This window comes from Vipera berus (assembly GCF_964194415.1).
Source record: "Vipera berus genome assembly, chromosome: 2".
Classification (NCBI taxonomy): Eukaryota; Metazoa; Chordata; class Lepidosauria; order Squamata; family Viperidae; genus Vipera; species Vipera berus.
The window spans coordinates 81,151,282-81,175,130 of record NC_138203.1 but is presented as its reverse complement, the minus strand read 5'-3'; the positions used below and the strand labels follow the sequence as shown (position 1 = coordinate 81,175,130).

The 23,849-nt window shown below is 40.4% G+C and overlaps 1 protein-coding gene across 2 annotated transcripts in view; it reads right to left on the bottom strand.

Annotated features, from left to right (window-relative positions):
- Positions 1 to 134: 134 nt before the first annotated feature.
- Positions 135 to 23,849, bottom strand: part of DENND4C (DENN domain containing 4C) — an 82,824-nt gene continuing 59,109 nt past the window's right edge. For both annotated transcript variants that reach the window (XM_081319839.1, XM_081319840.1), the window contains 12 exons: positions 22,209 to 22,355; positions 18,919 to 20,087; positions 17,508 to 17,688; positions 16,561 to 16,670; positions 15,072 to 15,247; positions 14,075 to 14,254; positions 13,140 to 13,335; positions 11,862 to 12,107; positions 10,359 to 10,476; positions 8,173 to 8,329; positions 7,131 to 7,195; positions 135 to 4,244 (listed from right to left, as the gene is read on the bottom strand). In XM_081319839.1, the coding sequence (XP_081175965.1) occupies positions 4,108 to 4,244; positions 7,131 to 7,195; positions 8,173 to 8,329; positions 10,359 to 10,476; positions 11,862 to 12,107; positions 13,140 to 13,335; positions 14,075 to 14,254; positions 15,072 to 15,247; positions 16,561 to 16,670; positions 17,508 to 17,688; positions 18,919 to 20,087; positions 22,209 to 22,355 (2,882 nt within the window). In that variant the 3' untranslated portion in view covers positions 135 to 4,107. The remainder of the gene's footprint in view (positions 4,245 to 7,130; positions 7,196 to 8,172; positions 8,330 to 10,358; positions 10,477 to 11,861; positions 12,108 to 13,139; positions 13,336 to 14,074; positions 14,255 to 15,071; positions 15,248 to 16,560; positions 16,671 to 17,507; positions 17,689 to 18,918; positions 20,088 to 22,208; positions 22,356 to 23,849) is intronic.

Sequence of the window (23,849 nt, the reverse complement as noted above, 5' to 3'; positions counted from 1 at the left end):
ATACTGCATTCTAACCAGTGTGCCACCATGGCGTATGTACGAAACATACTAGTTAATTTTATACATTTAATTTTAGCTTTTAAGCCTCTGCTAAACAGTTCCTCCTCCACACACAAAATGCAGACACGAGAAGGTATGGTATCTGTATACTTTTATTTTTTTTAACAATAATATTATCAAGTGGTTTCTAAATCACTGAGGGTATCTATACAAAAAGTAATTTTAAAAAATTACCACCCTTTTATCTACAGGAAATTAGGTATTTGTTAGATCAAAAGCAAGCATACAGCTGACATTGTATTTGTACAACAGAATTATAATTATTGCATTGGTAGTAGAAAACTCCCCCATGTCAGTCTTGTCTTTCCATATTGCAAATGCATAATTAAACGACCATAAAGAAACTGCAAACTGTGCATTTCTTTGTTTTTAAATAATCTCCTTTTCATACTTCAATTATCTACAATGCAGGATAATTTCCAGTTTCTCTAACAGTGCATGGAAGAATAAAAACAAATGTATCAGTTAATGTTGACTTTAAAGGTGACTTTTACAAGTTTTCCTTAAAATATGAAAAGCTTGGGTTGTTCACTGTTTCATTTCCAGATTACTAGAAGCTGTAAAAAATGTTTTCTAACACTCCTACGAAAAAATGATCAATGGTCAAGAATAACAAATGCACATTTATCTTAATATGTCTCTTTTCTAAGGCTATGGTTATCTAATGCATATTTTAAAAACAGCTTTTTTTAAATTATAAACTTTTGATTTGAAGCCAGATATAGTACAGTGTTTTAGATTAAGTAATTAGTTATGAGCATAAACCTGCCCTAAATGTTTTTACAGCAAACCTACTTTATAAAATACAATTGAAAATGGGAAATAGCTTCATTGCTAATTGCTCCGTTTTTTTTTACAAAACTACTTGATAGAGGTTTTAATTTATCTGACACAATGGATTTTTCAGTCCGATACTCGGTAATGACATCAATAGAAGATGTATGCAAGTTTATATTTCTGTATTTTTTTCCTCTTACAATTACATAGCTCTGAATTACATGAATTTTTACATGGCATTTGACAACAGATACCCTCCACACAATCTCATTTAACTCAAGACTTATTTTAGAGCATAAATACATAAGGTTGTCCTGAGGGATATTTTTCTACCCCTCCCCCAAAACATCGATTTATTTCCAAATATGTATAAAAATTGGCTGTACAAATATAATTGGCATTATTTTATAACTTTGAATACTCGATTTTTATTGTTTTATAAAGGTTTTCAAAAGTATTCACCAGCCATTGAAATGTTAATCTTTGAATCAGTAAATAACAAATTAGTCTCACGGATTTCATTAAAACATTAAATATTACCTACATCAAAGTATATTATGAGATCCCACTAACTTCCTATGGCTTCTAATATATATGTGCATTAAAAGCAAAATGGGCTATTCCTCTACAGATAGTAAGAGGGCTGTGTGTGTGTCTGCACTTGATTTCAAGAGCAAATTTGGAAATGGCTTGTGACTTGGATCTTTACCTGTTGAAAAACACTGAATATTGTTTTGATCTATACATATTTATATTAAAATAAGATCAGAGGCGATATATTCAAAAGGCACACAAGAGCTTTGGTATGAAACCTATAGTAGTAAATCCACTGTCGTGGATCTAATTAACAATCATTCTTCAGTTATAGTTTGCTAACTCGAGTTTATTGGGCAGTGCATGATCGTTGAACGCTTGACAGAAATTGAACAAGATTCTTGGTCAGCAAGCCCATTCTTTAGGGATGATGGAAAATTTCATTCAAGAAAGGGATCCCCTCACGGAATTACATGTTCACTATCCTGAGAGGGGAGACCCCCACTAACCTGTTGGGATGGTCAGCATGCTGGAAATTTGGGAGCATGAGACCTGTCATGAAATGACTTGGGGAAGATCTAGTCAAACACCACAAGGCAAAAGGACAGCCCTGCTTCTCCCCTGCATTATCTTTACTTTTTTTCTGTGTGTGTGTGTGGGGGGGGGATACTTTAAAAAAAATATCTAGGCTGCCTATATTTGCTTTCTAAAGATATTCTGGAATTTTTGCAGGATTGAAAGCATTTTTTTTTGCTAATAAGACAGCATTTTTTTTGCTTGAAGGTGGATGGTATATTTCTTTACGCTAGTATCACATTTATTTTTAAAAAATTAAAAGTAACGCATTTGTGGATACAGGTGCCCCCCCCCCCCCAAACGCCAGAGCAACATTTGTACCGGATCAACAGTCAAAATGTCTTATGTGTACAAAACTAATAGTAGTGCATAAGACCAGTTTTGAATTTTGACCTGTTACTATTATAGAGGGATCAAAAGAAGGGATTAGTTAAACACGCAATGTTTCAGGGTAGCCCACATTGCTCCTGATGACACGTAAACTATAAACTAATAGTTTATAAATGAAACAAGAAAAGGGTTGTGGAGAAATAGCTTTCATTTTTTTAAAAAAATCGAGATTTTTGTCCTTATGTTAAGATATAATTGCTATAATGTAAATATGACTATATAGAATTGTGTTTCATAAGAGGTTTATTAACATAAAATCATGCGTAGATGAAAAATCCATTGTATTTGCAGATGGACATAAGTGATTCAAAAATTAAAACTGCTAATTGTACAGAAAGTGTTAACGCCCTAATCCCCCAACACTTCCTTGAAAGGGTGAGACCAAAAAGCAATACAATGGAAACGGTTTTATACAGTAACTTTTAAAAACATGGAAATTGCTTTAAAAACAAACTTCCAAGAATTTTGAAATGTGGCTTACAAGTGAATAATTTTTAAAAAATGCTATCACACCAGATTGCTCAAACAAGTGCAAAATCTTATGTTCTGCGTAATGTGATAATTTCACTCTGACTAAGATTTGCAATAGCTTATCTCCAGCAGTATTACTAAATGAATAATTATATTGGCAAAAGACAGCCTTGAAAAGTCATGATCAAGAATGCATTTTGTATCTTAATCAATTTTTAAAATTCATAATTGTTTCTTTTAAAAAAAATTATTGGACATGCCCAAATCTTTATTACAACACTGCTTTAAATGAATATGTGGTGTTGGAGATAAACCCGAGGATTGTCAAGAAAATTGAGGTGTGAATATAATATTTTAACATTTAAAAATTAGTATTTTCATTTTCAGTAAATTCCATCTTCAAGTGTATGAGTATAAATAAACTTAACATAAAAGTATTTAACTCAGCCAGTGCAAAAAAGATACATATCCCACGGGTTAGAAAAAATAAGCAGGGATGGAACATTAGTACACTGAAATTTTAAGCTCTGTCCCATATATATGTACATATGTTTGTGGGTCTGTGTATATAGATGTACACAGACACCCACATGCAATTTTCTATGAATGCTAAAAATGAATATTTCATGTTCCTTTATGTACCCTTGTTCATGTACTCTGTTTTCCTTTATAAAAAGTCTTAGAGCCACTCCGGGTAGATACCCATCATTGCTTCAGAAAAACATATGTACAGTTTTAAAAAGTTACTATGAAAAGAAGAAACAATAAACTTTGCTCTACACAGCCGAGATCTAGGTTATAATTTTTCTGTGAATTGGGACAGTGATGGCTTTTAACAGGCCCACTCGCTAAAGCTACAGCCTATTCTTTTGAACCAAGGAAAATAACTGTACTTCATAATGAAAATGTACACGAAATATGTACATACAAATGTAGTAGAATTTCCTCCATACATAAATCGGCTTTTGAGCTAGAAGGCTAACTTGAGTTAGAAGGAACACTGCAACTCTTCATAAGAAAAAGCAAATTAATGTCCCTTTGTTGTCATTTTTCACTTCTAGATAGAAGAACGGAAGGATTAAATAGAGCATGGTTGAATGTTAACTGCCAATTTGATTATTTTGTATTACCGTATTTAATTCATGAGCTGGTATAAATATCAAGTGTCACAAAACCATGTTACTGACTTAAGTGGATTGCACACAGCAATTGTTTTAACTAGAATTCCAGAGCTCAAAGCCAAATTTATACATTCCCAGTTATTTCTCCTTTTTCTTGGTAAATCTTCCACGGTGGAATCTATATGAGAGGTGCCCCAAAACATTTTCTGCACCACTCTACATTGTCACTGGGTGGAGAATCAATCTTTTGCATTTTTTTCCGTACTTCTACTGGAAGGCTTTTATATGCAGCTCTGTATTCGTTGTCAAAGGCCTCTGCAAAGAGGAATACAATTTAAGAGTCAGGAAGCACAGAAATTATTGATTTGTCATCCTTTTATTCCCCCCCGCAATTCAAAATCTAAACATATTTTATGAGATAAGATACATCTCTTCACTCTTGGTTTTCTTGTCCAAGGCCCCTGTGGTGGTGAAGGAGATAGTATGGGAGATTAAGGTTTAAGTCTATTCTCTTTGGAAACTCACTGAGTGATCTCAGGGCAGGCAAACATACAGACCAACCTACTTTGTTGGGAAAAATGAACTCTGAACTCTTTGAGGCAGGGGTCTCCAACCTTTTTGGGTTGGTGGGAGAGGGAGGAGCTGGCACCTTACACGTGCATGCGCAAACTTGAATGTAGCCATATGTGTGCACGTGCATACAAACAGGCTGCCAGCATGCGCACCACGCAAACGGGGCTGCAAGCAGGTGTGTGAGGTTCTCAGCAACGGTGGCGCCTGTGTGAGGCTTGTACCTGTGCCATCAGGCTCGTGGCAATGCTACCACCAGTGGGAGGATCGTGCTGCGGTCTGCAGTGATGCCGCTCCGGCGTGAGGTTCACACCACCGCCCCGTGAGAGGATCGTGCCACGGCCTGGAGCGGTTACCCCAGCGCAAGGATTGTGCTGTCCCCCCGCACAAGGATTGCACCGCAGCCCACCTGCTGCCCCCCGCACACGTTTTATGGCAATGCAGCCACCTGCGTGTGGCTCGCCATTCCCCACCTGCCGTTCGCAGTAATACTACCGGTGCTGCCACCGCCTGCACAACACTCGTGCCAATGGTGGAATGAGGGTGAACATGCGCACACCCGTGTGCACTGCCTAGCTACTCACGTGGCCCAGCAGCCAAAAGGCTGGGGCCCCTAGGTTGGGGACCTCTGCTTTGGGGAACATGGCTATAAATCAAATAAAATGAAAGTTACAATGTTTCCAAAAAAAGCCCACCCAACCCCAACCAGTTTCGTTTGTAACACTACATTTTTAGTATTGGTTTGATTTTTTAAAAGGAAAAGTATAAACTGACAGCTAGTATTCCCCTATCTTCCAGGACAGGGCTTTTCAGCTGGTGGTACACGTACCACTGGTGGTATGCGAGCACCTGGCTGGTGGTACGCGGTATCGCTTTCCTGCCCAGCTCACTTGCCTGTGAAAAAGAGGCTGCTTGCTACGTGAGCCCAGGATCAGCTGAGTTGCGCTCAGAAGCCAAACTCAGAACGCTGTTCCCGGGCTGCTGCCAGAGCTCATTTAGCAAGCAGCTTATTTTCCGCAAGCGAGCCAGGCAGGAGCCCCGATCAGCGTTTCTGAGTGCGATTTCTGAGCGCAACTCAGCTGATCCCGGGCTCACTTAGCAAGCAGCCTCTTTTTCGCAGGCAGGTGAGCTGGGCAGGAGCCTGGGATCAGCTGAGTCGCGCTTAGAAATCCCACTCAGAAACGCTGACCCCGGGCTGCTGCCCAGCTCATTTAACAAGCAGCCTCTTTTCCGCAAGTAAATGAGCCGGGCAGGAGCCCAGGTGACACCAGCGCTTGCGGCTTTTCCGCAGCACAGACCCGAGGGCTGCTTAGTTCCCACTTGTCCTCTCACAGGACCCGGGCTGCCTGCACTGATGGGAAACGCAGCGCTTCTTTTTCTGCAGTGGTGGAGTGCAGGCGTCGCTTGGGAAAGACTCTGCGAGACGCGCCTTTGCAGCGCGTTTCCCCTTGTTATATATAGGAGGTTTGAAAGGCAAGCTGCTCCCGGGGCGTAAAAGTAGAATCCAAATGGTGAGAGTGACGCAGCTCTCCGACTCTCTGCTTCAGGCTAAAACAGTCTCAAAGTTGGGCCCAGAGATTACTTGGACTGAAGGAAGTGTGACTTGGTGGCAATGCGGGTTTGTTTCCTTTGGAGGAGGGAGAAAAGCATCACTCTTCCTTCGGGCGGGTGCAAATGTAGCTTAAGAATGGTAGCAACGCGGCCAGAAATGGGTATCTCTTGACAGTGCTGGGGAGAGCTATGGGAAGAACGATGTACACGGAGAGGATTGGGGAACTGGCTCAAACGCTGGGCTCCGGTAGGGGAAAAATGACTGGGAGAAGTAGCCGGTTCATAATGTACTGCCTGAAAACAGAAAGTGAACCGGCGACATCCCCACCCTGCCTGTGTGCGTGCGCAGAGGCTGAGGCGCATGCGCTCTCCTCTGCCTTTGTGCGTGCACAGGCAGGGCTGTGCTGTCAGTGGTTTTACTTTGCCCAGCTGCTCTGTGTGGGTGAGAATGCTCCGCTACCTGCCAAAACCAGGCTGGGATCTGGGCGGCGTAGCACAGGAAAATGGGAGGGAGGGAAGGAAGGAAGGAAAGAAAGAAGGAAGGAAGGGACAATGGGAGAGAGGGAAGGCACCCATCCCAGTCCCACTCCCCTCCGCCAGAGACCCACGGATCCCCCCCACAGGCACCCCACAATCTGAGTGATGACCTGGCCATCGATCACATGACCCTGGAACACTGAATGTTATAAGTATGAATCAGTTGCCAAGCATCCGAATGTAAATCACATGACCCTGGGGATGCTGCAACAGTCATAAGTGTGAAAAATGGTCAGAATTCACTTTTCAGTGCCATTGTAACTTCGAACAGTCACTAAGCGAATTGTTGTAAGTTGAGGACTACTTGTACTTTATCATTTTTTTCCCTTTTTTTTTGGTCAAGTTTTTGACACCTTGCTGGGTGACTGGTGGTACTCGGATATTGCCTTATCCTAAAAGTGGTACAATGGGTGAAAAGGTCGAAAAGCCCTGTTCCAGGAGAATTTTGGAAAACTGAAGATTTAGCCCATGCATCATTGAAACATACTAAAGATTTCCTGTCATACAGGGATAAGTCATGCTATAATAGATGAACTTTCTTACCAATATCAATATTCTCTCTTCCGAGGGACACCAGGGACAGGAAAAGGATTTCTCTGTAAAAACTCCTATAAAAGATGCATAGACATGTAGACAAGTTCCACCACCCCTTCTTACAAGTCTAACGTATAGGAAGGAATTTATATTAACTTTCATGTGAATTTCATTAATCAAATAGTCTCTAGCTTTTTTTCAGTAAGAATATTCACATCAATGTGAACCTAATTTTAGAGTCAGCATGCAAAAATCCTCTGAGCTCTGTGAAAGTATCCAAATATTAGTGCTAAGTATCAGTTTGAACTGTTCTTCCTTATTTACTGGCAGAATTCTTTAATGTCTATAATTGATTCCTTTGTTTCCAGTTGTAGATTTAGAGCATAAAACTTTACAGTCACTACACACTAATACTTACATATTCCAAGAGGATAGGACCAAGCAAAAAAAAAAGTATTTAAAATTAATTCCCCACAAAATAAAGATTTTCAAGTAATAAAATTGACCTTTTTGTTTCTCATGACTGCTTCGTGCACAAAACACATATATTATTTTTCTCCGTCCTTCCAATGGATACAAATGAGGGGGGGGGGGGGAAACTGGACCGAAATGGAACACACAGAGAACAGTGAGCAAAACCAGACGTACAGATGACGCAAGAGAAAAGGTATTGTACGGGTGTTCCAAAAAGGGTTAAAACAAGAGGCCAGCAGGCCATTCCCAGCTACGTAACTGTTCAAGGCATCTTGATTATGGATGGTACAGTTACATGCATGTCCACTAACTGTACTTCTTTGCAATAGCTTTTCAAAAAGCTGTTCTTGCCTTTTCAGATGTTGTGCACCACTTTCACCTAGTAGAGGTTATTTGGGGGGAAAGGCCTACTTCAAATAAGTGCTATTTGCACAGGCTAGTTTGCTGTCTCTGGTCACCTTTACCCCATACCAAGGAAAGCATTTACACCTGAATGCTAAACATACTCCTAGCATACTCCTGCACGGAACCTTTTAAAGAGTTGGCATTCATTTTTCTAAGTTGTCATCCCCTTTACCTTTGCCGTTTCTCATCATCCCGCTTAACACTCTGCACAAGGAGATTAATAGGTTTAACGACATCGTTGTGCTGAATGCTCAGTTTGATATTTTCGACTAAAGTGTTTACTGCTTGTTGCTCTTCAGAAATGACGGAGGGCTTCTTTTCTGCAGAATCTAGAAGAAGGGGGGAAATAAAGCGTGTTGTTTTTTTTTTAAAAAAAGCCGTGCAACCTAAGAAAATGTTACACAACAAAGACGTGAAAAAGATAAAAGGTAGAAGTGGCAGAAATGACAGGTCTGAGATGAAGGACAGAAGGAAAAATGAGCAAGGAGGAAAAGAGGAAAGGGAAAAACTAAGAAGCAGCTTTGGTAACTGGACGAGTAAAGATGATTTGACATGTAGTACTCGATACCCAGAAGTAGATAGATTATGTATGATAATAGTCAAAGGCCTATGCAGCATTTTAAAGCTTTGCACAATACTTGATGAACGTTGTATATTCTCTTAGAAGTCAAATCCATGAGGGTGATTCCCATTGCATTTTTACAGCAGAGCAAAATAAGGATTTGCTTTCTAGATGCTGCAGCAGCAACAGCAGTACACATTTTATCAAAACACGCACATGGTAAAAAAAAATTCAATTCAAAGAACTATACAATAAAATCAAAGACGCCTATAGTTTAGTCCACGGGTCGGCAACCCGCGGCTCCGGAGCTGCATGCGGCTCGTTGAGCTGTCTCCTGCGGCTCCCAGCCGCCCGGTGCGTGCGCACCTCTCCGAATGGGCGGAGGTGCGTGCGCACCTCTCCAAACCTTTGGAGAGGTGCGCATGCACCTCCGCCCGAACAGGCAGTGGCGCCGCTCGTTGGGAAAGCTGCCGCGGCCCGTTTGCACAGCTGCCGCCTACAGAGGAAGGCGGCAGCCTGCAAACGGGCCGCGGCAGCTTTCCCAACAAGCGGCGCCACTGCCCGTTCCAAGAGGTGCGCGCACACCTCTCCGAACGAGCGGAGGTGCGCACGCACCTCCACGCGAACGGGCAGCGGCGCCGCTCTTTGGGAAAGCTGCTGTGGCACGTTTGCAGGCTGCCGAAGGCGGCAGCTCTGCAAACGGGCTGCGGCAGCTTTCCCAACAAGCAGCGCCGCTGCCTGTTCCGAGAGGTGCACGCGCACCTCTCTGAACGAGCAGAGGTGCGCGCGCACCTCCGTGCGAATGGGCAGCGGCACCGCTCTTTGGGAAAGCTGCCGCGGCACGTTTGCAGGCTGCCGAAGGCGGCAGCTCTGCAAACGAGCTGCGGCAGCTTTTCCAACAAGCGGCGCCGCTGCCCGTTCCGAGAGGTGCGCGCGCACCTCTCGGAACGGGCAGTGGTGCCGCTTGTTGTGAAAGCTGCCGCAGCCCATTTGCAGAGCTGCCGCCTTCCTCCGAAGGCGGTAGCTCTGCAAATGGGCCGTCGCCGTCGCGCAACCGGTTCCATCATACATTAAAAAAATGGCAACTGCGCGCGTCCGTGCATGCGCAAGAAAAAACTTTGTGCATGCACAAAATGTTTTTTGCGCATGCGCGTGCATGGACGCATGCACGCGGCTCCCACTTTTTTGTGTGTGTGATGGAACCGGTTCCCAGTGGCTCTTTTCCTTTTTCAGGTTGCCGACCCCTGGTTTAGTCTTAGTTTTAGAAAATAAAGGTAACAGTAAGAAAATCTTAACTTATACAGAAAAACTTTCTGTGGAGAGCTACGTTCTTATGGCATCGAATCCTGTTGCATTTATTGAAATGGAAGCTGTTATGACTATAGTGGCCAAATTTTGATCAGGATATTTATGATTCTTTCCCTGATATTTCATCTCAATTCTGAAAAAATGTACATTTTTTCTTTCTTTGAAAAATTAAATGTTGAGCTATACAGTGTGGACATCATATCTGGAAAAGTCTAACATTGCAGAACTGAAAATGTTCTCTGCTCATAAAAAAAAGCTTTGTCCATCTACTAATTTATGAGTGTTTTCTTAGGACATAAAATTAAACCTAGAGATTTTGAATAAAATATCTCTGAGGGAGATGGACAATTAAGAAAATGAATGAATGAATGGTTTTGGTCATTTGGAAAAATAGGCTGTAGATATGCGTGAGTAAATGATTATTTCAAAATTTCTAACAAGAGCAAAGATTTTTGTTTGGATAAAATTCCCACAAACATTTTACTCACTGAGATTTCTCCAAGATACATATAGTGGGTCCCCAGGTTCTTGGTAAAGATTGATGTTGTCCCATAGTAGCTGTATGTACACTAGCTTGCTGTCTTGAGACAAGTTGGTCAGAGGAAGCTAGAATGGAGGAAGCATATTTTCTTATCACTTTACTACAGATTGGGAATCCTGCCAACGCCTAGCAGCGCCAAAAACACAACGCTAATTTCATTATTCTCCTACAAAAAGGGAACAGATGCCTCAAACAGCTTGTATCGTCCAATTTAAATCAAGCCAAATTCAGGAACAGGAAAAACTTTGTATCAATCTACTGCAAATGAAGGAGTCTTTATAAAGAAGGTGGGGGGGGGGGAGAAGAGCGTTTCCTTAGACATACTTTCATAGAGAAGAATGTCACAGAGTAAGAAGCCACATCCCACATAATTGTACTTTTAACCTTAGATGTTAAATAACTTAGTTAAAGCTGCTTCAATGCATTTTGCTTTTGCTTTGTTCTTATTTTATCTTAACTTATTTTTTATAAGTAACTGAGGCGGCAAAAATTTATTTATTAGGTTTTTATGTCGGTTTTGTTACTTCATAAGCAACTTTATAAGCAAACGTATCTAATGCTCCTTCTTATTTCTATTTTCCCCACAACAGTCCTGTGAGGCAAGTTAAGCTGAGAGGATGTGACTGGCCCAAAGTTACACAGCTGGCTTTCATGCCGTGAGGTGAAAGGAGAACTCAGATTCTCCTGATTACCTCAATCACTAAAACGAATTGGCACTCCAGTGAGAGCATGGTTAATCCATAGCTTCTAAGCTTACCCTTAAGCAAATCTTAAAAGGACTATCTCAATATGTTATCTCAATATGATTGTTCTCTCTCACTTTAAGTCTTAATTTGAGCATTTACAAGTTTAAGAACCCCAGTCCAGAGTGAACTAATTTTCAGTACACAAGAAGAAAATGTAAAGGTTCCTTTCGCTTTATTTTTCCCCCCTATTGAAACCAATGGGGGAAAACCTTAACTTTGACCTTTCCATCAATATTTTGAACGGAAAAATAACATAATGAATCATTTGTTCAGGACAATCCACTTCTGCAAACATATAAACCTCTCCCACAACCCTTGGACTGGATCGCCCTCATTGCAGCGTTTCACAATTTCAGCAAGTTAAAAATGTATGGCATGCTGGCTGGCGAATTCTGGGAGTTGTCTGCACATCTTAAATTTGCTGAAGTTGAGAAACACTGCTCTAGGCTTATTGAGTAGAGTCATTCTTTTTTTCAAGGTCATTTCATTTCAGTCTGTGGCATTTCTTAAAATTCATCCCATTAACATATTTGACTTTGAAGTGCAAATGCTCCTCCAGATATATTCATTCAATACTGTCAGCATAGGTGGTCATTCCCAGAATGAACAAAGAGGAAAGTAATCAGTTTTTAGTTGTTTCTCTTACAAAGAACAGGGCTTTTCCTCCAAATGTTAACAGTCCGCGTTGGCTTGTGGTGTCCTACCTGCATTCCACCATTGCAGTGTTCAGACGTTAGAATGAGACCGGGCAAGTTACTTGGGAGATCCAGGCGTCGGAAATACCAAACCAAATTCCAGAAAATAATGGGATGCTGATTGATGAACGTTGATGTGTGAATTACTTGCTCTCCTTCGTTCTCCAACAAAGATTCAAGCTCTTTCCGGAGAACCAATGGGCTCAAATAGGGAACAGATACAGGCCCAGGATTTGTCCTTTTTGCTAAGGGATCCTAAAAAAGCATCAAGGATCATTAGTGAGCAAACAATGCTTCATCAGTTCTCCCAGCTTTTCTCCCCTAACAAAGAATCTCCATAAACCTCCGAGCCACATTGACAGGGATGGCATACGCACAATAATGCCCTGTGCACAGTCACTCATGCGCTTGTGACCACCCGTTTAGACTACTGCAACGCTCTCTACATGGGGCTGCCCTTGAGGACCACCCGGAGGCTTCAGCTGGTGCAGAATGCAGCCGCGCGGGTTGTGATGGGGGTTTCCCGATACTCCCACGTAACACCTCTGCTCTGCGAGCTGCATTGGCTTCCGGTTGCCCTCTGGGTGAGATTCAAGGTGCTGGTAATGACCTATAAAGCCCTAAATGGCTTGGGTCCGGGATATCTGAGGGAACACCTGCTGCCGGCATCAAGCTCCCTTCGTCCTGTGTGCTCCCAGAGGGAGGGTCTTCTCAGGGTACCGCCGGTAAAAGATTGCCAGCGGACAATACCCAGGGGGAGGGCCTTCTCTGTGGGTGCCCCGGCCCTTTGGAACCAGCTGCCTGTAGAGCTTAGGACTGCCCTTGACCTTCGCTCATTCCGCCGGGACCTGAAGACCTGGCTCTTTGAGCTCTCTGGCCTGGACTGAGAGTATTAACTGGGGTTTCAATTTTATTTTAATTGAGGTTTTTATTTCAAGGTTAATATAATCATTTTAATTGTTTTTAATTTTTTGTAATTTGCTGTATTGTTTTTAAAAAAACCTTGTGAACCGTCCTGAGTCCTATGGGAAAAGGGCGGTATATAAGTCTAATAAATAAATAAATAAATATTGTAAACATACGTACGTATAAATATCACTCTCTTACCCAGTGAATACAGAATGCAGAATACAGAATACAGAAACAATTTGAGAGAAGAGAGAGCTCTGTTTTCCAAAATGAATCATATGCAAAATCTACGGAAGCTGCACTACAACTCAGGCAGAATAAACAACAGGAAAAAAGGAAGTTCCTGAACATATTACCAGGAAAACCTTGGTTACTTACCACTGTCTCTTGTAAACTATTAGGGAGGCTAACTGTTGAAATGCCATGAGATGGTCTTTGCAGAAGATCAATATTTTGCAACGGGCCACCAACACTGTGACTCCGCGTTAGAGAAGTCCCGCGTTTTGATGAATTGTTTGTAACGGGAGGCTTTATGCGTTTGAGATTTTTGTCTTCTTCCTCTGCTGTGCTGAGGCTGAAACACAATACGAATGCTCATGAATATTCAAGCTAGCAGAACTACCACAAAACATTTCAGTGGGCTCCTGGTTCGGTAATCTGGCCGGTCAACCCTACCTTCTTCCAAGCATTTCTTACTCTGAAATATGCTCAGGTATGGGGTGCCACATTCTGTAAGGGCTCTCCTCCCCTTCCCAAAATGTTGTATTTTTACAAATCTAATTGTACTAACTCCTTGCAGGTTTCTTCGTACTATTTTGACTGCAACACTATCAAGCACTCACTAGCGCAGGGGTAGGCAACCTCGGCTCTTTTATGACTCATGGACTTCAACTCCCAGAATTCCTGAGTCAGCTATGCTGACTCAGGAATTCTGGGAGTTGAAGTCCATGAGTCATAAAAGAGCTGAGGTTGCCTACCCCTGCACTAGCGGCATCCACTGTTCACAAGAACGCCTTCCCTACTGTATTTAATGCACAAAGTGCTTAAAAAATGTGTGGCTACGATAACTAAAGGGCATTATTACATATTTTATATTGTGTGAGGAGTGAATCAGATGAACGCTTCATCTTTCCCCTGCCAACACTTTACTGGGTCTTGGCATTTCATTCCCAAATAAGGCCCTTTCTACAAAATGGGGAACGTGATGCCAGTCCAGAGTCTATTTTTAAAAAGACATCTGATTTTCAAGTGAAGCAATAAATTCCTCCCCAGCAGAGTGATGCAAGGAAATCTCGTGTTCTTCCTGTCTGTACCTCTGTGTTGCCGGGCTGCTATTTTCCTCACTGATGGTCTGGTTGGCACTTGAAGGTTCTGAAAAACTGATCAGATCTGTAGTAGGGATGGAGGCAGACTTCGGTTCCAGAGAATCTGTGGTTAGTGGAATGTTAGTGCTGTGTAAACTATCACCAGAGGTACTTGGTTTCAAAAGCAAACTGGTAAGGAAAGAAACAGGCAGGAAACAAGCAGTCACAAACAAGAAAGGAATGTCATCAGCATAATTCTGCCCTTTGTAACACAGGTAGTTCTTGACTTATGACCCACAATTGAGCCCCACATTTATGTTGTGAAGCGCGACATTTGTGAAGTGAGTTTTGCCACACATCCTACGACCTTTCTTGTCACAGTTATGAAGTGAATCACTGGAGTTGTTAAATTAGTAACAAAATTGTTAAGTGAATCTGGCTCCCCCATTGACTTTGCTTGTCAGAAGGTTGCAAAAGGGGATCACAGGACCACAGGAGACTGTGGTCATCAATAGGCAGTTGCCAAGGATCTGAATTTTGATCACACTTCCGGGGGAGGGGGGTGCTAGAAGGGTCGTAAGTGTGAAAAATGGTCGTAAGTCACTTTTTTAGCGCCATTTTAACTTTGAACGGTCACTAAATGAACTGTTGTAAGTTGAGGGCTACCTGTACTTCCAGCTATTCCAAATTTATCATGAATATTGATTATTTTTAATTCCTACTTCTAAGTTTCAAGAATAGAGGACTCAATTTGCATTCCACTCTGGATAAAAATGAGATTTATAGACCAATTTGTCAATAGACATCATAACACATAAACATATTAAATGGAAGAGAAAACTAAAACTGCTTCATCCTGTAAATAGAAACTTATTCATATGCAACAGGCGACTCAGGACAATTTAACCAGCATATCAACTGTTTGTTCAGATGACTACCAAGTTTGCTATCATCTGTAAAGGATGAATTACGAAGGGATGACCATTTAGTGGCAAAATCTACCAACCTTGCAAGACCACGTAAGTCTTTAAATTCCACATTAAGGAGAGGTAAAAAGGCACTTTTGCAAAATGGACATGTAGAATTCAAATTAGAATCATCTGCAGTCCATCCTGCCATAATTTCTTCATCATAAACCAAGGCACCACAGGCTCGACACTGAGAGCAGCTCGACATTAAGACCTATTTTAAAAAACAACAACATTTTCTTTAAAGATGTGAAAATAAACAGGTATTCAAAACTCCAAGTTGTTTTGTTCATCAAAAACCTGCAAAAAGAGTCATATTTAACTGGCCTGTCTAGTTTAGCACACTATTTCCACAATGTCTATCCAGTTTCTTCTGGAAAGATCTCACATGTCTTATGAATACTATTAGCACCTTCCTCGAGGAGTGGGTCTTTTAAATCTTTTTCTGCTTCACATATTGCAGTATGTGAAGCAGAAAAAGATTTAAAAGACCTACTCCTCGAGGAAGGTGCTAATAGTATTAGCAATTAATGTTTTTCCCATTTGCATACTGTGCATACTTAGTGGCCAAAATTATGGAAACCTTTTGGGAAAAGTGTACAGTAGAAATGCCACCTTTGGTTAAGTTTCCACCAATTTTTCTTCTAATTTCTTTGTAACTGTAGCCTTGTTCACTTAATAATACTATTTTACATTGCCTTCTGGGCAACCAGTCAACTCTTTGCACCATTACTTTAATTTTATTACGTTTTACAAGCTCACTAAATGAAAGAAAACAAAAAAACCCCCCAACCAACTTGATAGCGATCACGTAGCACACTGACAAATGTCCTCCTCTCAGCTTCAATACACAACATCAATAACTGAATCCTACTGTGATCTGATTGGCTCATTGCCAAAACAAGACGACACCTGATTGGCTCTCTAAACACTCATGCTCATTGGCTACAATCAGATGAAGGAAAGCTACCTGATGTCAACTTAAGCAAGTTGTGCTTCCTTTTTCTGGTTATTTGGCTATACCTTTTCATAGAATAGAGTACAGGTAATTGAACAAACTTTGTTGTATTACATTCTTGGTTAAATTATCTTTCCATTGAAACATAATTTTATGCTACTACTCCCCCCCAAAAAGTGGTGTTATTAGCCATCAAACCTCACTTTTCCCAAAAGGTTTCCACAATTTTAGCCACTACTGTACATATTTGACTCAATCTTTCTCACCTTTGGGCACCAGAGATGTGTAAGACTGCAGCTCCCTATTAAAACTTAATCATGACGTGTTAAAGCTGTGTATGTGTAAACAGCAAATACACAAGTGTGTGTGGATCAGTGGATTGAATGCAAATAATATATGAAAAGGCACAGGCACTTTTAAAAATTAATTAAATAATAATTCATTTCAAAAGCAGTGCTCTCCAAAGGAAACAGAAATGTTTTAAGGTGTATTATTTTTAAAATGTTCTGAAATAAAATTAATGTTGCAGAGAATAAAGCAAAATTTTTACTCAAGATTATAAATTTTACCTCCATTGCACAATTTTGGAAGATACTGGATAGACTAGTATTGTACGAAGAGCTGTGTTCAGATTTATCAGAATCCAAAGTTTTCACGCCTCGTGAAAATTGATTTTCCCCTGTGTAAAGTAATGTGGAACAATTTAAAAATTGTTAAATTACAGATAAAAAGAGTGAAAAAAGACATAATTGCAACTTATAACCACAACTCTTATTACTCCTATTAAGCAATAAATTCCCATTCGGTTCTGAGAAGTTGCTTTTTAAAAACCACACCTAAAGAATTATTGGGGGGGGGGAGAAATGCTATACTCTCCCAGTCATATGGATTCACAATTATTTTCCATCACACGAAACTGAATTTTTTAAAATACCGATGCCACTTCAAATTGGACAAATTTTTGCCCGTTTCATTCCATACCCCTGTGCTATACTTTTCACTAATCGACAAGCCAGAATTCGTATGGAAACTTGCTGTAAGGCATATTTTGGAGAGTTTTAGAAATGGTGGCTACTCCTATATGAACGACTACCAAGTAACACAATGCTGCTTTTTCAAGTTGAGAATCCACTGAATAAAAAAGCAACCCTGATGTAACATATCCACCGGCAATCAGTCCCCTTTAGTGGAACTTTTAATTTTCAGAATGGACAGGACGGAAGAACCATTTTTATGCAATTAGTTGTTTGGGGAGAAAGGCAAGGAAAAGTTCTATTTACTAAGTAGCAAATAAGTTGCTTTCAATATATTTTTTTTCTCCCAGACCATGTTTCCCAAAGGCAGAATGTCCCAGTTAATATAAGAAATCCAGGGTATTTCCAGGCAACAGTTTTTAAAATGTTGAACAAACCACTCTACTCGTAAGGAGAAAAACACAGCCAACCATCTGCTGGGGATATACTAATTTCTGCATGGAGAAGGAGAGACTTGAGGAACAATTCAAAGCTTATGGTACCTGTAGGATAGTGAGGCTTTCCTACGTCTCCACTGCTGCTGCTGCTTCCAAGACTGGTGGTGCTCTGTGCAAGTTCACTGGTAACCAATCCTGGGATTCCTATTTTGGGCGACTGACAGACACCTAATATATGATCTTCAAAGCCAGCAGGAAAGGTAAAATCGGGATGGCTGGTTTCCTCCTTCGATTAAAAGGTAAAAGACAAATTCAGAATCTTGCACTCATGTAAAATGTTCACTGTTTAGTTATTGTTATTATTATTATTACTGAAAATGCAACTGCACCAGCCCTGACATTTCAGAAGCGTGTGGGATTTGCCTTCTTGCTTTAATGTGTTTGCAATGAACCTATCAAGGTTGAAGAAACTTCTGAAATAGGTTAAGAGGGGAAATTAAAAAGCCTGAGAGAAGAAACTCACAAAACGTATCTTTGGTAGAAAAGGAACAGAATAATATTTAATGCTTTTCAGGCCACTGGGATTATTGGATGATTTCACAGTGTATTGGAGGTAAAAAAAATCTTCCCCAAGTAGCAATCATGAGGTAAATATTTTGTAGAAAAACTAGTGCTACAAATAGGATAACAGAGACAGTTAAGTACTTCACATAGGTAAGTATTTCTAACTAGTCTTCCTTTTTTTGCAGAGAATACCATCTTAAATTCAAAGTGGCTTTCCTTTTTAACATAAGCCTGATAATAAAAAAAAATGCACGGAACCTCACATGAGAAAACAAAGATTATATGAATTTTAGTCATTTTATTTTTCAAAAGTAAAGATTAGTAGACGCTACCTAGATATGTTGCAAATACTGCTATCATTTACCCCCGGAATGGAAGTTATAGCCAGGACTCATAGAAAAACTTCATGGATTCGAAGGGCAACCCTGCTGTTTAAATTCCTCACAGTTTCAAAATAAAATTAACCTAGGAAGTTGCAGGCAAATGAAGAGAACATTCCAAGGCAATATGAAAGCTTCAACTGGGCTGATGCAGCCTGCAAACTGCCAATTATCTGCCTTAAGAAAACAGATTACAACCGGAAATCAAAATGCATGCTTCAGATAAGAAGAGTATAGCCAAATTGTGTTCTGTGTTACAGTGTTACGGACGGTGTGGGTGAAATTCAACTACATCGATTTGATTTAACACTGTTTTGCTGGAATGAATTGCCCCCTCCTTTTTTGCAATCCAAATCAATGTGATCCAAAAGTTTGACCCAAACATTTGTGGCACCTTCAAAAACGTGGTCAGAGCAAAGGGAAATAATTTATGTAAGTTAAGACCTCGGTTATCTCTGCCATATTAAGTAAGATAAAGTCTACTGCGTGAAGATTACTTGAGACAGCTGAGCTATCTAACCATTTACATAGGTGGATTAAAAACAAACGAGAGGAAAAAAAAGCACATTTACCTCATCATCTGAATAATTATACGCTGATGACACTGCTCCCCACATCTTGCTGGCTACATTGGCCGCTTGTTTCATGCCAGATTTCAAGACCTCTATTTTAGGTCCAGATAATATGTGGTCCAGCTTCAGCCCCGACAGAGAGGTGACGACTGCACCCAGTGAAGCCTGAGGAGAAGAACGACCCAACCCTGTTAAAGATATTGACCGTTCTTTTTGAGCGTGTGAAAGAGCCAGCTGCTTTGGTCTTCCAGTAAAGGTTTTGGACCTGGAAACAGATGGACTTTTATGATTAATATTTTGAATCTGTGGTGGTGGTGGTGGTAGTGGTGGTGGCATGGAATCCAAGCTTGATCTCCTCTCTAAACTGGGCCCGGATGAAGTAGGGGAATCCACATCCCGACTGCTCTCTTTCCGGTGTAATTCCATGCTGGAAGATTTGCTGCCCAAGGGACTTTTTAGATTCATGTAGCTTTCGATTTCCTCAGCCAGATTGCGTGCTACAACCGGCGACACGATCTTTTCTTCTGGCTCAGCGGGTGTGATGGCTTTTGTTTCCGTGGCCAGCAAAGATAAAGGATCCAAACCCATTTGAACGTCTTCCCTTTCAACTGGTTTGGCTACACCATAAAAACTACTCCTTTTGTTTGTTGTCTCTTTGGGTTCTACTTGCTCAGTTTTAGACTGAGCAGCATCAGGGGACCCGGGGCTACTATACTCTGATTTGACTATGCCGTCACTCAGTCCATTTTTCATCTGATCTTCAGGTTCTTCCGCAACCGGTGAAGACCTAGCCCCTATTTCCCATGTGTTTTCTTCTGTGTGACTTCTGTCGCTCTCTGACCCACAGAAGAACTGTATGCCACCGGCATCATCCAAAGTATGGGATTTACTCATATAGGGTGGAGAGGTTTTGACCACAGACAGAGCGGCGGTGAGGATCTTTGCGTCTGCTCCCATCATTATGGCAAGATCACTGGAGTTGGAATCTAAGCTGTTCTTCTTCAGCAACATGTCTGCTCTGCTTTCAGTACTGAAACTGCAGCTCCTTTCAGAAAAATGTTTTTGCCTCTTCTTCCCTTTTTCACTTGCTCTATTGGGAGAAGTGTTACAATCAAACACGGAATCTTCAATAGAGTCCTGAACGATGAACAGTGGAGTGGATGCAGTTCCTTAAACAAAAACGTACAGGTCAGTGTTAAAATAATAGCTCGTATAAAGCAGTTTAAAAAAAATACGTCTATTAGAGAAAACATGGAAAAGGGATGCCAAGGCAACAAAAATCAGCATACATCCTTAGTCGTATTCAATACCAGCTTTAAAATTAAAAAATTTAGAGTCTTCCACACTGAAAGAATTCTGATACATGAGACTAACTCATTTTAAGTGACTATTGAACATTTGCTTCTTCTTTTAGGAATTTCCACGGTAATAGATCGTTTCAGTCAACTGGTCATGCTTTTCTTAGTGACGCTCTCTTAAGAGAATGGTAGCAAAATATGTGGAAAAGAGGACAAGATTCTGCCTGTCTACCCACTGGCAGGATAAGTCTCTGAAAACTGAACAGAATGAAAGGAAATTTGGTAAGCTGACAAAACAACAACAACAACAACCAGATAGCAGAATCTGGCTAGAGGTTGCAGAGAAAAAAAAATACACCAGGAAACACACACCCCTCCCTGGCAATTTATCCTCCAGGGAGAGGCAACTGAGTAATGGTTTGGAATACTACCAACTCCTCTTTGTTATATGACCCAAAGTGAAAGTTATGCAGCCTACTCTGTGCTTTCCAGGGCATACATACTCAGAAATGTACACAGATAGGTCATAAGCAGAATGAAACCAGAATCACAGACATAGCAAAAGCGCCTGCTCTAATTAGACTATTTCACGTGTGCACAAATACATACAGAGCCTATACGTGATCTAATCAGGGAAGAGGCATGCTTTGTTTCTCTGTGTATATACAGTATGTGAACACACGATGGAGGATCTGATCATATGGAGAAACAAAACATGCGTCTTCTCTGATTAGACCTTTACAGGTACACAACCAATACTTCATCGCACACCATGATTAGTCCCTGGAGAGAAAGTGCATATGCAGATAGACGCTACACAGAACTGCATTACTTTACACAAAAGAAAACAGAAACGCCTCCTACAATGCAACAATTCATGACCACAGGCAAACACTGAAAATGCCCTGTCATTATGAAATTGAGAATGATCATTTTTGATTTTCTTTAAAAAGTGTTATTTTTATAAATCTTGGTCGTGAAGTCAACCAGCAAGGGGAAGACACAAGGATTATTTCCAAATATTAATGATTGAGTTCATCTCTTATCCAGATAATTTTGTGCCCACTCCTTGGAAACAGTATGGATATAGTTTGCCATTTCCTTCTTCCGAGACATTTTTCAACCTTACAAAAACTAATCTGTGATTTGTAATCTCCCAGACCAGGCTGATTCTTATTAGCTTCACAGCTTAAAGATGATTAACCAGCTGCTGCTGTTGCTAAACTCCATTGGGCAAATGGCACACAGACTGCTGGTTTTCTTAATCAGGACCTCTTTTTTTTTGTTAATACTAAGAATTAGCAAGGAACATCTGAAGAAGCTAAATCAGGTTTAATTTGACATTGATCTGTACTGCAGTAAGAGAAGACAAATAAAAAATGTTAAATTAGAGGTTTTAACACATGCATCAAGTGAGCCTCATTTAATTTTTATAATGTTTACAAAACTACCGGGAATCATGTATTCCTGCAATTTAAACAGGGTAAACATATATAAGGAGTGAGATTACATTTAGTAAGAAAAGTCATCGTCGTCATCATCATCATCATCATCATCTGTTAAATGAGTACCACAGTCCTTAGACTGGGTATTTTCCATTATTTAGCTTCTAATTAAGAGCCTAAAAATCAAGGAAGCATCACTGTGCTACACAACAGTGGTTCTCAACCTTTTCTTCACCACATACCCCCTTTAAATATCTTTTGTGGTCACAGACCATGGCCATGGACTACCAAGACATAACTCAAGATTTAAATCATAACATTATTTCAAGCCTTCGCAGACCCGTGACAATATCATGCCCCCCCCACCCCCCAGGTCCTTGGACCACAGATTGAGAAGCACTGATGTAGGAAGTGCCAAGCAAGGTCGGATGATAATTATTCTTGAACGTTTTTCACATAATAAATTAATTTCTCTTGGACAAGCCAAGCACAGCATAAATGATCTCTAATTTTATTCCCAATAAACCAAATACATGGATTAGCTTACCGCTGCTGCTTTTCCTGCCAGGAGAAACAAACATACCGGAGGGAACCTTCACAATACTGCTTGTAGAATGCACAGGCGCTTCCACTGGGCTTTGAGATTCTGTATTAGAGTGCCATTTTTCTGCAGATTCATTGGTGCCAGAAAAATCTTCAGAAGACAGGAGGAAAAGAGAGAGTTGACTTCTTTACTCGTGAAAGTAGAGAAAAAATGAATACCATGTCTAATAGCAAGTACCTAACTAACATTTCCCATTTCACTTCCAGTCAGCATGTATTTTCCAATACATCTGGAGAGGGTCTAAGTTCTTGTTCCAAAAAGTGCAGCCAAGACAATCCTTTTTCAGCACATTTATTTGTATATGCCAGGGGTAGGCAACCTCGGCTCTTTTATGACTCATGGAGAGAATTTCTTAAACCAGGGGTAGGCAACCTTGGCTCTTTTATGACTATGCTGACTCAGGAATTCTGGGAGTTGAAGTCCATGAGTCATAAAAGAGCCGAGGTTGCCTACCCTTGTCTTAAACGGTAGGCTTGATGGATTATTTATTTATTTATTTATTTATTTATTTATTTATTTATTTATTTATTTATTTATTTATTTATTATTTTGATTTATATACCGCCCTATTCCCATAGGACTCAGGGCGGTTATCCCCAAAAGTACTTTAAAAAAGAAACACATTTGATCTGTATTTTTGGAACCTTTTAAAAGTTATCTTCAGTTGTAGTCTTCATCTATGGAATATTTTCTAAAGAATGTTCACCTCATCTTCTGTTCTGCTTAATATCACTTTGATGATTATTCTTATTTTCCAAGCAATTTAAGAAGCACGTGGTTATTTTAGGACTTGAAAGTTTGCTGTAGTTTATATACTACATTTATTGCAAGTATTAATTCTGCCTGATTTCTATCATACTTATTGTGCCTTATTATTGTTCTTATGCTGCTTTCCTTTTCCTATTTACTTGCTTAACGTCTTTCAACTCACTGCCCACCACCCAGGCAATCCGACTTTTGAATGATATCCAAGCACAATCAATCAAAATAATCCCCTTTAAAAGTGACATTCCAGAATGTAAATTCTGCCACTAGATCCCAATTAAACTTAAAATCACGGAAACACTAAGTTGGAAAGTGCCATTTAAGCGATCAAGGCCAATGTCTGCTTAGCGCAGGAATCTCAATTTGAATCCAAGCCATCCGCATCGATGGCTGTCCAACCTCTGCTTTAAGCACATCCCATAAATATTAGCCTCCATCATCTTGGCTGCTCTTCTTTGAATCTTTTCCACTCTGAATCCTTAAAATGTAACGCCAGATCTAAACAGAAGAGCGGAAATGGAAATATTTCTTCCCAAGATTTAGAGACTGTATTCTGTGGATACAACCTATAATTGCAGCTGGACCTTTTTTTTTTTACATCTTCGGTACATTATACTGTGTTGATTCTTACAGGTAGTCCTTGACCACAATTGAGCCCAACATTTCTGTTACTAAGCAAGACAGATGTTAAGTGAGTTTTGCCCCTTCTTGGCACAAATGGTAAGTGAATCATTGCAGTTGTTTAAATTAAATTAAATTAAACCCTCCATCCCACCACACTATGTAAACCAACTACACCACACATAGTGTGGTGGGATG